This window comes from Taudactylus pleione, unplaced genomic scaffold (assembly GCF_031769625.1).
Source record: "Taudactylus pleione unplaced genomic scaffold, aTauple2 ptg000399l, whole genome shotgun sequence".
Taxonomy (NCBI): domain Eukaryota; kingdom Metazoa; phylum Chordata; class Amphibia; order Anura; family Myobatrachidae; genus Taudactylus; species Taudactylus pleione.
Window position 1 is genome coordinate 3,237,973 of NW_028284801.1, and position 14,800 is coordinate 3,252,772.

Consider the following 14,800-nt stretch of genomic DNA (forward strand, 5'->3'; position numbering starts at 1 on the left):
AATGAAAGTTTTAAAAAAGTTGCTCTAAAAAGGTTTATACATTGATAAGATGAACAATTCCAAAAACAAAATCTTTACAATATTTGAATCAACTGATTGGTACTTGCATAGTTGCTTACTACTGGACTCATTATGTACTAGTTTGGGAGAACATTCTAAATCTGGGATATGAACCAAAATTCAAAAGAGAATGAGTTTTTTGGAGGTGCACTCTTATCCTAAACTCACACTCTGTCTAAAACCAATATTTATTAGATATGAATAAAAAAAAACAAGTATCCTCTTGATCCAATATATAGTGACATGAGTACAGACTTCCTACTCTATATATAGTATTTGATAAAATGAGAACCGTATGTCCTTAAATAAGGTCACTTGAGCAAAATATAATTTTAAAAACTATAGAAATATAAAGTGATAAAGAAAAATTAAGTGAATAAAGAGATTAAAAACTCAACTGAGTGCTGTCTTTATTCATAAATATAATAAAGTCTATCAACTGTGTGTCTACCGATTATGGTGAAGCTCAATCTATGTCAAGGTCATAGGAAAGGCCTTAAAGTTTCAAACACTATTGGTACAATGCCCCTTCTGCAAAATATTACTGATACTCCAAATGATGGAGAGGAAGCTCAATCCTGGGTACATCATGCAAATAAATGTGGTGGTACCATCCTAAATTATCTAGTCATTGGTCATCTGTGAAAAATAATACCCTCTTATGCAAACTGATGTTCCCTTTACACCAAAATCTCAAATTAAAAGTCTTTCTGGCTTTGGATAAGCAGAGAATGTTTCAGACCATTCACACAAAAGCATTAGTCAGTCAATTCAAACAGGCAACAGAGTGCAATATATTTTCATGCACAATTGTGCCATCGTATTGCTGCTACATGTTCTTTAAAACTATAAAGAGTATTAAAGGAGTCCTGTTGAAGGATGTTACTACCAAGGCAACAGATGCTGATAGGACATTAAGTAGAAAACTGCATGTGCACACAAAAACCTTCAGCAACTGCATAATTGCAAATCTTTTTATTGTAAGAAACACTATTTTTGTGTGGTTTTTTTGTTAAATTTGGGAACAAAAACAAAATGTATTTTTTGCAAAGCATGTACAAAAAACCAAAAAAAAAACAAAAAAAACAAAGAAAATAACATTCACAGACGCAAGAGACTGAGAAAAGAATTTAAAACACTTAAATTAGAACAATAAAATAAAATAGTTGCGGCTGTTTCTGAACCGGTTGCATCATGTCCTGCATCACCACAGGGAAAACAAAACAAAAAAAAGTTAACAAAAAGTAAAAATTCAGAAAAGTAGAAGTAAAACAGTGTCTTGTTTAGGAGGGACAGGCTGTAGGATCTGTACATGATTCAGTTTACTTTATGCCCTGCTCCTAGTCAAAGCCCAGATAAAGGACAGTTTAATAAAGCTATATGTCATCTCAGACCAATCTTGGAATAGTAAACATATTTAAACTTGTGATCTAGTGCCTAGATTGAATAACCACGACTCTACACTTGGTTTGTTAAAAATGTATTAAAATCTGACATTTAGGTTTTGACAGATATCACAGTAATTGCACATCTATTCCACTAATTTTGACCAAGTCTTGTTTTGATTGCTGAAAACCAATTTCACAGTAAGGACAGGTTTTAAATATTTCTGATAATGGTTAACACTGGCTGGGGAAGTTGGTAGAAAGTTTAGATAACTGCGTAGGTTACATAAACCTGCAAATAATAAAAAATACATATGGGGTGGGGAACATTTTTGAAACCTCTCTGGCTAATGCTGCCAACAGGCTTAATCTTCAGAAATACATGATTCTGAGTAAGGACAACATAAAAAATAAACAAATACAGCATTTCAAAGGCCCTGCTATAAGTGCAACTATAAGTTTGTAAAAAGGGCAGGGAAGGTCTGTTTTTAGATGGAGAGTGAGTTTGTTCATGTAAATTTTTAGGCAAATTCCTTTATAATAAACCAAATTAAAGTGACTTTACAGTTCGCTCCAGTACAAAAAGCATTTCGTAATGAACACAAGGTTTCCTCAATTTGACAAAATCGAAGATATGGGATATTACAAAATACAGCCAGACCCAGGGGGAAAGCACCCCCATTAAGCACTCGTGAATGCAATTTGCTTTTTTGGGTGCTTAGACACAACTTTCCAAAGGTTGAAACTATGAATGCAATCTTGTAAAATTCTAATAATTTTACATTCATTTACAGATCCCTGAAAATCAAGTCTACAATGTAAATAATCTGTATTTGACATTGATTACTGGAACTGCACAACCTCGGTATGATTTTACAATAACTATAAAAGGATAGAATTTATTTTATATTCAAACTATAAAGTGAAGAGCATAAATACATTGCTAACCAACAGGATATAATCTGTGGACCAGTCAGTGCTACTTCTCATTCACATAGTTTACAAATAAGACATGCCTGCTTAAATATTCAAAAGCTAGCGTTCCTGCACCAAAAAGATTAGTACATAAGCAGGTGGTGAAGAGATAGAAATAGAAGATGGGAGACTTTCAAAAGGTGGGAATAAGTATCCAATGGCATAACAAAAGAATGTGTATGGAGAGAGGGGGCCTAGAAATGGGTCAATTGTAGGGAGGAGAAAGTCTAGAGCAGCATTAACCCCCTTCCCGTAACTAGCACAGAAACAAAACCTAAAACAGCAGAGAGGTAGTTTGATTGAAAGCGTTGTGTAAATCCCCACTCCCATCAATCATTATCGCTTCACAAATGTCTAAACACACCCCGCTTTTTGCATATTACTAAAGTAGAACAAGGAATAAAATCGCACCTCCTATAAAATCGGTAGGAAGTGAAATGTTGGAACACCAAGTTGGCCATTCATTTTAACCCCACAATGGCTGTCAACCAGAATCCCCTCTGTAGAGCTAACTATTTACAACATTATTTTTGCCCTGGATTTTACACCAAAACATTCACATCCTGCAATGACAAACCACTGTATTTAATTTTTCTACAGTCCCTCCATTAAATGATCCATACCACACATTATAAGTGGAGACAGAGCATGAAAAAAAAAAAATCAAAAAAAAAATCAGCATTTCAAAGTAGCATTTGAAGGCAAGGAGAGTGGTTGTGAGGAGGCTTGGAATGGTTTTCTTCCCTCTAAGTCTGTCTCTTGGACCCAATTCCAAAACATACAATTTTGGAAGGGAAAAAAAAAAAAAAAATAAAAATCAAAAAATGGGCAGAAGTGTAGATATGAAGTACTGAGGCATTGCCAGGGTAACATGACATTTTATGTCTTAAGTTAAACAGATGAAAGGGACTTCGCAAAAGTAGGGATGCATATAGGTCTTGGGAGGCAGAGGGACAGAGTTCCCTGCTGTATCTGTATGCGATTTGAAGGTCCAAGTTTATGAAAACAAAGCAGGGAGGGGTCAGGAGGCTGATAAAAGTCCATTTTCATAGCAGCGTCTCTTATGTGGTGGACGGTCCTCCTCATCATCTTCCTCGTCTTCATCAGAGGAGGACGAAGAAGACGAACTGCTGTCCAATGTTAGGTCCACCACATCTAGCCCAGGCTTCCCATTCTCATTTGCCACTGTGCTGCTGGGAGGAGGAATCTTTGCTGCATTTTCAGGAGAACCTGGCAAGACAAAGGTTAATGATAATAAAGAGCTGATAATTATAAAAAAACTTACTACAAACTTTTGAAGGCTATAGGGGACAGAAGTATAGCAGAGGAAAGTGTGGGAATGCAGTCTTAAAGTTTGTATATATATATATATACACATACACACACACAGATGGAAATATACCTAAGTCAAGAATGGGACACACTGGACTGCAGCTCCTCTCTTTCTCTGCCTTTATTGGACACCAGGATCCATCCACCAAAAATTCTATCTCATCTGCATCCTTACACTCACTGAGGATCTTGGACAATAGCCTGAAATAGAGAACACCCTGCTCAGACAAGAATCAAACCTAACAAGTTGCATCAGTTAAGTTGGTTATTCAGGGAACTGGAGCACTGTAATGCAAACAAATGTTTGCTAGCCTATATCAACCATATTGTCACGTTTCTAGTACAGCATAGAAAACAGAAGTAAAATCTGATATTTGCAATGTGGTGCAGCATTTATTGACATTAATATGTACAAATTTTCATAAATATTCTCTATTTTTACTTCACTGACAAATATATATTACACTGTTGACTTTGTTGTGACTCAAATGGGTATGGCCTGTATTTCAAGAATAAATGTGATTATGCCATTTGACTACAGTAATTATTTAACCCTGGACCTCCACTGTCACAGAACCTCAGTCAATATGAACAAGTAGTAGAATCAATACTTCATTGTAGGCAGTAAAATCTTCCATATAACATTTCAGGATATACCCTATCACTAGAGGGGTCACTACGAATTACATACTCAGGTGAAATACACAAAGAAAAAGAAAAATCACACTACAAACTCTTGTTAACTGTCTTAATAAGGCAGCTTCTGATAAAATGTAGGGTCAAGCACAATAAGAATATTCAAATAAAAGCTGAAAATGAAAAAAAAATATACATTACAATATTTCAAAGTAAGCCAGACTTGTCACACAGGTATATAAAAAGTGCATTGATGGTGATTTTACAGCTCACAACTTCTGCCAATACGTAGGATGTTCATAACAGTGTTGGTGCAGTTTGATAAACTATTACAGATGCTGCAAAGCATCTCTTTCTATCTATGGTTATGGATTGCAGTTATGGAATGTCAATTGTTGAACATCTGTCAATTTGCAGCAATAGTTATTCCAGTAAATTGTATTACCCAGAACAATGCCATAGTATAGTTACCCTTTAATACTCATTACATTTCTAGTTGCTAGAAGATGGATAATTTCATACTCACATGTAACATGTGAATATAAATGTTATAGTTGCAACTAAGTAAACAGTCAATTTAGTTATATGCTGTCAGTTAACAGTGTAAAGTGAAGATTTGTGTCAGTGACAGGCACTTTAATCTGCTTAAATACAAAAACTAGTGAAAGGGATTATTTTTGCATAAGCACAAACAGACTAGCTTAACTACAATTCTTGCTCACCCGTCTATTATAAGCTGATCATACTGAGCAGGTTTGTCACAAACTGGGCATGTCCACGTTGGCTTCTTTTCATTCATTTGCAGGTAGAAAACTGCATCAAAGCACTGGAGGTGAGCACAGGTCTCTGCTCGGCAGGGTACAGTAAGACGCATCTTCACAAGCTGCAAGTCAGGGGGGAATTGCGAAAATTACTATTTACACTGACATCGAAGCACCAAATGAATACATGGGATAGTTGGTTTCATTACATTTAAAAAAAAAAAACACAACAAAACAATAAATATGGCTATATAGTAACTTAGGTGCTGATGGGCCGTAATACATTCCATCCTTTATAGCCTTACCGGGCAAATAAGGGATACTCTTACTCCAGTGGTGGCAATCTCGCTGTCTGGGTCTAGGCGTAGCTTCTCCCTCACTGCATAGTTTGGGAAAATATGACAAAACATTTGCTTTTTATTATAGATTATTGCTTCACAACACAAAAGGAAATATTTAGATTAACAGTTTGCTTCAATTAAATACATTACATTATCAACGCTCACTTGTAAATGTAAAATGAATGAGTGCAAGTATTTCCCAAAAAACAGGCCCAATTATAATCTTACCAAGGGTCTTGCACAGCTCTGGATGTTTCACCCCAATGGTTTTTAAACGTTGCAAGAGTTCAGATGACGTTCTCTGTCTTACCAGATATAAACCCACGGAGTAACTCTATACAAGAAAGAACATATTGTAAGATGGCCAAAAAGCAGCTTTTATGGAGAACCAAGCTCTAAACAGGTTAGCAGAACTATATCAGAAAACAAAGGTGGAGAGGAATGCTATAGAAAATAAGGAAAAGTCAAAGAAATTAAGAAAACAAAAGTTTATATTTGTTTAGTTCCTTTCATATTTCTTTACAAATAAACATGTGACATATCAATACAACCAACATAAATGTTCAAACAGAGTGAAGGAGTATTGGGAACATCTTCATAAAACTTGTAGAAATGTTTTGCTAGTACCAGTTATCAGGCTTTCAATTAAATACATAGACATAATAAAATAAATAAAAAAAATCACCTCACTAATACGCTGTGTATATATACAAACACTTATTATTGTATACCATACTGACTATTGAGCTTAATACCGCTAAATATATAATAGCCAATAAGAAGCAATAAGGTACCAAAATGTTGCCAGAATTGGGGGAAGAGCAGTTGATTGTACATTAGTTCATTAGACAGCATAAGAATACCTAACATAATATAAGCCATTACAAAATAATGGGGAGCTAAATCAACCACAAAGATGAGGCTACCAAGTACTGCAGGACAGTAACAACAGAAATTGAAACAAAATACATTCACAAAAGTAAATGATAAATCTATCATGTGGATGTGAGCACTACAGTAGGGCATATAAAAAGCATGCATCATTTTTGCACATTCTGATACAGTGTGGTAAAACCCTCCCACACATTTTGGACATATCTGGAGCAGTGCAACTTGTGATCTCTGTGCCTTTTCTAGTGTAAGTTAGCTATGATCTTTGACATTGTCCAACTCTATTTTTGTTTACAGAGGCCACAGAAAAACACATACTTTATAGAAAGCTGTAGATCAAATTTCCACCTGTGATACCACCACTCACTCAATGAGCTTACATTTAAAACAGCCAAAGTTATGCCCAACAACAAAAAAAGTATTTACAGTTGAATAATCAGGAGTGTGGGATGTATGAATATTTCCTTCCTTTATTTTTCATATCTAGATAAGGGCACATTTAAAACATGTAAACTGCAAAATACAGATTCACTACTGCAAATTAGGAGGAATCTCCATTTAACACACAATACATTAACACCACCAAGAAGTAATGTTCTTACGATATAGGGCCGTATTCAATTACCGGTGAAAACAGACTTTTGTGCCAAAATTATAGAAAATTGCTTTCTATCATTTAACAATTTTTTTAAAACTGCTCGGACGGTTTTTGCCAAAGTACGCAACTTACTTTAAATGTTGGGGTCATTTATTATTGGGGGGGCTCCAAAGGGTTCTGAAAGAAACCACATTTTTAGCCAAAAATATGGATTTTGCAGTTTTTTTCTCCTGGTCTGGATCTCCATTTTTTTTTTTTTACAGATGGGAGGTAAGATGGGATTTTGGTACTTACCAGTAAATCCTTTTCTCCGATTCCACAGGGGACACTGGAGGTGCTTACGCTGGGGTATAGAGGCTTGGTTAGCTGGAGCTGGCACTTTAAATAATTAAGTGCGAAGCTCCTCCCCACCAGCCCTCAGTTTAGAAAATGAAGACCGATAGGAGATGGAGAACAACAGGAATGAAAGGAAGAGATCATACAACAACAAAACCATACAACATATGGAACAAACTGAACAGACAGGCGAAGAACGCTGAGGTGGGCGTCCAGTGTCCCCTGTGGAATCAGAGAAAAGGATTTACCAATAAGTACCAAAATCCCATTTTCTCTTTAATCCACTAGGGGACACTGGAGGTGCTTACGCTGGGGACGTCCCAAAGTTTTCCCCACGGGCGGGAGCGCTCAGAGGAACCTGCAAAACAAGGCGGCAAAGCATAATGCTGAAACCGCAAATGTATCAAATCTATAAAAATTTCACAGAAGTGAGCACCAATGACCAAGTGGTCACAAGGCACAAAAGTAAAGTCGAGGCACCCATACGTGCCGTCCATGATGTAGCCACAGTACGTGAGGAATGAACAGACAAGATATAGGAGACTGACGATCATAGTTGAAATGAGCTAAACTGATTGTCAGTCTAAGCCAACATGCCTACCCTGTTTGGATGCTGACCAACCCTTCCGAACAGCCTCAAGAGGACAAAAAAAACGAAAAAACAGACAGACTAGCGTAAGGACACCGTCCAAGCAATCATAGAGGCGGAGAGCTCGAACCTCATCCAGGTTGATCTATGTGGAAAGCCGACACAACCGTAGGCAGGAAAGTAACTTGCGTTCTGAGCTCCGCCCTATCATCATGAAACACAAGGCTTGGAGGACAGAGCCCCACCTACCAAAACCCCTACGAACCGTAGCCAAAACCCGAAGGACGACAGTCTTCCAAGACAAATACTTAATATCAACCTCTAAAGAGGTTCTTACATGGAAAACTAAAAAGAGACAAAAAGTATCAAGTAGAAGTCTCAGGGAGCCATCGGTGGTACAAAAGGAGGCTGCACCTGCAACACCCCTTGAATAATGTGAGCGTCGCCGGTAGGAGGGCCAAATCCTGTGTTGAAAGAAAATAGAAAGACCAGAATCTAATCCCGTTTGGAGAGAAGTAAAAACAGGATAACGAAACTTCCTTGACGGAAGGCCCAGACTGTAACACCAAATGATAGAAGAGCGCCCGATGCGATAATGCGCAGCCAAAACCTGTTTCCTGGCGCGAAGAATGGTGGGAATAAGAATGGTGGGAATAAGAGTCTGGGATGCCCTTCCGTCTAAAGATATCGGATTCAAGAACCACCCCGTTACACGCAGTTGCGCTAAGTTAGGGTGGACCAAAGGACCCTGATGCAGAAGTTCCGGACGAAGAGGAAGAGGCCCGGATCGGCTGCCAAGAAGGACCGAAGAACCAACTATTCCGAGGCCAGTTCCGTGCCACGAGAATGACTAAGCCCGACTCGTGTTTTATTCGTTTTAGTAGATGAGGAATTCGTGGAATCGGAGGAAACAGGTAAACCATGTCATAGGTCCATGGAACTGTTAGGGCTTCGACAGCCTGTGCCTGCGGATCCAGAGATCTTGACACGTATATTGGTCGCTGATGTTTAATCGAGACGCCATGAGGTCCGCCTGACAACCTCAGTCCGTGCAACACGTGTGGGTTAAGCTGCCATTCCCCGAGATGGTTATTCTGGCGAGTTAGGTAATCTGCTTCCCAGTTGTCCACTCCCGGGATGAATATTGCCGACCGGATTACTGACAGACTTTCGGCCCACTAGAGAATCTGAGATTCTTCTCTAGTGCCGGTCCTAGTGGTTAATGTAAGCGACGGCCTTCGCGCTGTCTGACAGAACTCGTACCGGGAGAGATCTTAGAAATTGCGCCGCTTCTAGCAGAGCATGTTCCAACATTTATGGGCCACCGTCTTTTTTTGTAGGGACCACCTTCCCTGAAAGTTATAGTCGAGGACAACAGCGCCCCCTCCTCGGAGGCTGGCATTGTCACGATTATCCAATCCCACACTCCGAATAGGTTGTTGCATTGTATCCCCCAGAGGAGAAGGTTGCCAGGGCCCAATGGATCAGTAGATTTAGATGCAGGTGAGAGCCTGACCCCTGTGTTAGCAGGGCCAGCTGGAACACTTGGGAGTGGAATCGGCCAAATTGTAGTGCCCTGAAAGCAGTTACCACCTTCTCGAAGAGATGAAGACCAAGAAGCAAGGACACCCTCTTTGGTCTGAGGACTAGCTGAAAGAGCAACCGGATATCCTGGGCCCTGTCTTCCGGACGGAAAATCCTCTGTAATATCCCCAGAACTGGAGTCTCTGGGACGGACTCAGATTGTTTTTTTTTTTTTTTATTTCCCCCTTTCTTAAATTGATTATGTCAGTGAGACATGATCCAAGAGAAGAGATTCCAATGAAGTCTTGATTAACTGGTCGTCATGACAGACATTATTCTAGTGGAAACAAGGGGGAGGCTAGAATAACCCAAATGGCAACGGTGAGTTTGCCAAATCGCAAAATGCAGTAAAGCCTGATGCAGCTCCCAATTTGGGGCATGGAGATATGAATCGTTTATATACAGAGAAATGAGGAACTCCGCCAGATTCACTCTTGCAATGAAAGACTGAAGCGACTCCATAGTGAAACGATACAGCTTCAGATACTGGTTAGGAGACTTTAGGTTTAAGAGGGGCCTACCTGCAATGTAACTGGAAACTAGCACTGCCGATTCTTGCAGAGACTGAATTGCTTCCAGCAGAACCCTGGCCTTGTCCCTGGACACCGGCAGACTCACAGTGAAGAACCGATGTGGAGGAGAAACGTCGATATCTATTTGGAAGCGAGCCGAAAGCAGCTTGCGAATCCACGGATCTGAAGAGGTCTAGTTCCAGGCTTGTTGAAAAGTCTGTAAACGAGGTCCCACCACAGGAGATCCCAGGTAGGATGAGAGACAGTCAAGGCAACTGTTGGTTGACTGGTTTCTGATCCTGTCGACGTGCAACTGTATGTGGGCGACCTCTACCTCTCCTAATGTGCGAGGGAGTACCTCTGGCCCTTTAACTAAAGGGCTATGCACGAAAGGAATGAAATGAGGGACCAGTGTAAGTCCTCCTGGGTGACAGAGCAGTCGAAGGGAGGAAAGACGACTTATCTCCACTTGGGATATCCATCTGTCCAGTTCTGGACCAAAAAGCATATCACCTGTGACCATAGACACTCAACAGCCCGATTCATACATGGAAAGCATGCGCTCTACCACTGAGCTACATCCTCTTGTTGGATTCTGCGTCCGCCTGCCAAGAGCACAAGCAGAGAATTCTGCGGCAAAAATAGCAGAAGCGGACATACGAGCACTGACTAACATCTCAGGAAACCCTGGTCAGGAAAACTGCTGACTCACGGAGAGTTCTGCTAGTTGTAACTCTGCTATGGAAGTCCAAATTTTTTGTGGAGTGGACAGAGCAAGCTCTCAGATATTAAACTGATAAGAACAGAAACTACACTTGATCTTAGCCAAAAGGCAGAGAACTCGTAATTCTTCCATTTTCCTGTTCTAAAAATCCATTTAAATATATGGCCCCCAGATAGGGGGCGTATCAACTAACCCGCCCAGCAAGTTACAGCATGTTTACTCAGGCGCTAACAAGCGTAGGCCTAAGTTGGGCTACCGCTGCAGTGTAAATGGATCGCAGTGTTGCTCCAACTTGCGAGCAGAAGAGTCCTTAAATAACGTAGCACCCGGCACAGGGAGCATCGTTTCACCCCCAAAAACAAGAAACAAACGCATCTACTTGAGGAGGTGTTTCATGCTGTTCCATCATAGATAATGGGAATGGATATCCGGAGGGGAAACAACGTGGATTTTGAACCGCTTATCCAGTTGTTTCCATGCCACAGAAAGCTGCTTGGTTATCAAAGAGGAGTTCCTGAGCTGCAGGAACTACTTCCTCCGATAGTTTAAGAATCTACCTGACCGCTAGAATTAAAAGGCTCCAACCCCTGAGAGGCATATTCTAAATCCTGCGGTGCGGAGTTGCGAGGAGTTCCTCATCCGTGGAGGACAGTTAGCAGAGAACGCTTAGTGCAGGCTTATGATAGGCAGTGGAGGACAATGTAGAAGCGGTACACAATCTGTACCAGTCCAGATATTTTCCTCCTATTAGCCATCATTTCTGACGTTACAGGCGCCATAACACCTGCCATGTCAGCGGCCCATGGAGAAGTAGGCTAGACAGTAACAGAGGGATCGTTACTAAACAAGCATCACATAGCGTGGTGCCAGCAGCATCTGGCTTAGTTTGTTGTTACATTTGGAACAAATAAACCTTCTCGGATAAGCCTTAGTCCTGTCATTGGCATACACACACAGAATCAGACTCTATGCTTACACAGGGACAGAATACAGAGACAGATTACTAGTGGGAAACAGAGGAGGAGGCTCACACCACTCTCTCCCAATAATTCAGATTCCCTGCACTTTGTACATCCCAGTCACAGCCCCTTTTGGAAAGGATCCTGTATAAGGGATGTGTGCCAGGAGAATCAATCCTTCGGCCCTCACTGTGTGGCTTCTGCACTCTCCTGTAATGAGGAGAGATGCAGGTAGTGTATAAAAGATGGCAGGCATGCTGTTGCCGCATATTGAGAGAGAGCCCGCTCATTAGATTCCGCCCCCTTCTTCCTTCTGAGGCATGCAGTATGGCTGCTTAACGCTAGCCATATTAACTTTCCCCTCTGACTGCCCCACTACTGTGTAACAGTCGCTTGCCGCTCTACTAGCGGGGGAAGGGGAGCCTGTGTAACGCTGGCTGCAGCACCTGTCAGCCCCTCTACTGCCCGCGATGTTCTAAACTAGCGGGGAGACTTAATAGATAGAGAGCAGCGCTGCAGCTGCTCTAAACCAGCGTCGGGAAGCAGGGCGGGAGACGGGGGATGCGCAGCTGAGTATACTCACTGCGCTCCCTCAGAGGTCTCTTCTCTCGTTCAGCTCAGCACCACTTCTTTCTTCTTGTGACCTTGTCACTGTGTAGAAGTGTGCTGTGGTGATAAGGAGCTGTCCGTTGCTTTTAGGATAAGCACTGTGCACTCCTTCCTGCTCTACTAAGAACAGGGCGCCAGGTACCCGGACCCCACCTTTAGAGAGGTGGCGAAGGGCACCTAATATAGTGTAAAAGATGTAATAAAAAAAAATTAACCTATTAAAATAAAAAAATCAAATGTATTGCTGGAGCACAGCCTGTTGTGACCAGCTCCTAGGGCACATTTTCTAAACTGAAGGCTGGTGGGGAATAGAGGGGGAGGAGCTATACACTTAATTATTTAAAGTACCAGCTCCAGCTAACCACGCCTCTATACCCCAGCATAAGCACCTCCAGTGTCCACTAGTGGATGAAAGAGAAAAAGGCTACATCTTTAGCTCATCAGTTTAAGATATAAGAAGAGCAGCAATGTTTCATGTTTAACATTCATTACTAGATGTAACACAATATAAGGCATCTTCATTTCATGGACTTTATATTTCATGGAGTATTAAATGAGAACACCACTCTAGGGCAACTTTAATAATCCATGATAGTTATACTCCAATAATCATTTAATTTAATTCTGCACCCATCTAGCGCTACTCATTTTTTAACAGCTGGTTGTCAGAGCCGGTATGAAATCATTATGGTGGCACCAGAATGTCAACAGTCCATTTTAGAGTTAAGTTTAGAGGTAGGCTGTGGTTAGTATTGGGCTACATTTAGGCCTGGGTTAGGTTTAGGGCTCAAATACACTGAAAAAAGCATTGTCAACATTATGTCCAAGAAGACATTTTGAACCACACCTGCTAGAGCCACTTTTCCTGCTGCTGTCCAAAGAAATGGAGTTATCAGCCTCCAGTAATGATAGTTACAGGCGTGTGACAATTGGGTACACAGAGAAGGATAAGCTGTGGAGTACAAAAAAATACTAGAAAGCTAAGTGTAACCCAAGTTTAATAAGAATTTTTGAGAGATAAGGCCCACAGACTTAGCAGGACAGCTAAACGGGGAATAATCTTGTAAAGAGCATGGAAAGCACATGGTCTATACATCTAGGGCTTATGCTTACCTTTCCATAATTTCCCCAGGTGACTGTTACTCTGTTGCTAGCTGATGACAGATACATGAGATTGGTGAGATTTATGGGGCGGCACGGCCGCTTGGGTTCCACGCCAGGTTTATTGGAGGGATAATAGCCCTGGGTAAATGTATAATGACAGTAGGTAATCAAACACTGTAGCAGATTATGCACATGTGGGCACAATCAAAACAGCAATTAACTCACCGGTACTGAACAATAGTTGTGATTGACCTTTACAGCAATGTTGGGTGGGTACTGATCCTCCTGTGGACAGCTGGTGTCTGTGTAACAAATCCTGAAAGAAAAAGAATATATGTCATCTGTGTCTATTTTGTATTCCATGACTAAGTTACTACACGTGAAAACCAATTGACAATTACAATACCCTCACCACTAGTAATAAAATTATTAATGTTGTTACGATTGTAAAATTCACTTACCTCAAAACCACTTGAACCGATTTGGTGCCAGGATTTAAATCCCTAACAGAAAAAACAAACAAAAAAAAAACGTTAAGGCTATAACAATCAGACATTGGTATCAATCATTTGATCAAGTGAAGTAGAAGATATAAGTGACTAAATTATTAAAGTATACCAATTCCAAGTTGAGTCAATATTTTAGTCAAACAAAACAAAGACACACAATTTAGGCACCCTTTCTTTCCCAATAAATCATTGAATAGTGATGTTCGCAAATAAGATTTCATATTTGACTATGGAGTCTGTGATGAAGAAGTTCTTTAACAACATTTAGCTAACATGTTCATCTGAAGAAAACTGGAAGAATATAGGCTCTTTTAAAAAAAATAAAAATAAATCAGTATGTAGACAAATACGGCTTAGCCACAAACTACTGTTTTTTATTTATATTTACATTTACCCAAGGTGAAGCAAGCAAGTCCAGAGATGGATACATAACATGTGTTCCATGTACAGGTCTATCACTCTTCCCGATTCAGCCAGCACCATAGTTTGCTGGCTACAAGCAAAATTATTTTCAGATTAAATGAGCACTGTAGCATATTGCACCGACTGATCTCTCAGCAACTAGACATCGCCAGTATTGTGGAGCTGGTATCTAAATGATCAGTGCCAATGGTTAATTATCAGCTGGCATCACATCTTTTAACATACATAAAGCCTTGGAGAGAGCTCAAGTACCATCCAGTCAGTGTCTAATTTTACAGGTCGTTTGAAAAATAACAGAGAGCTAAAAGTAGCAACCAATCAGCATCTAGGATTTGATAAATCTCCCCCTAAGTAAGGTAAACACTGAAGCAATGCATGGCTATAGTGTAACTACTGGTTTTCACTCAGCCCGCTGAACTTCCTACCGGTAAATCCTTTTCTCTGATTCCACAGGGGACACTGGAGGTGCTTA

At 40.4% G+C, this 14,800-nt stretch overlaps 1 protein-coding gene and 1 pseudogene across 1 annotated transcript in view; both read right to left on the reverse strand.

The window, feature by feature from the left end:
- Positions 1 to 1,020: 1,020 nt before the first annotated feature.
- The window catches only part of PIAS4 (protein inhibitor of activated STAT 4), a 79,954-nt gene continuing 66,174 nt past the window's right edge, over positions 1,021 to 14,800 (reverse strand). The window contains exons 4-11 of the mRNA XM_088446465.1: positions 13,858 to 13,899; positions 13,622 to 13,712; positions 13,406 to 13,534; positions 5,719 to 5,824; positions 5,455 to 5,528; positions 5,111 to 5,271; positions 3,823 to 3,953; positions 1,021 to 3,650 (exon numbers count right to left, since the gene is read on the reverse strand). Coding sequence (XP_088302591.1) covers positions 3,442 to 3,650; positions 3,823 to 3,953; positions 5,111 to 5,271; positions 5,455 to 5,528; positions 5,719 to 5,824; positions 13,406 to 13,534; positions 13,622 to 13,712; positions 13,858 to 13,899 — 943 coding nt within the window. The 3' untranslated portion in view covers positions 1,021 to 3,441. The remainder of the gene's footprint in view (positions 3,651 to 3,822; positions 3,954 to 5,110; positions 5,272 to 5,454; positions 5,529 to 5,718; positions 5,825 to 13,405; positions 13,535 to 13,621; positions 13,713 to 13,857; positions 13,900 to 14,800) is intronic.
- On the reverse strand, positions 10,742 to 10,845 carry LOC148506628 (U2 spliceosomal RNA; annotated as a pseudogene).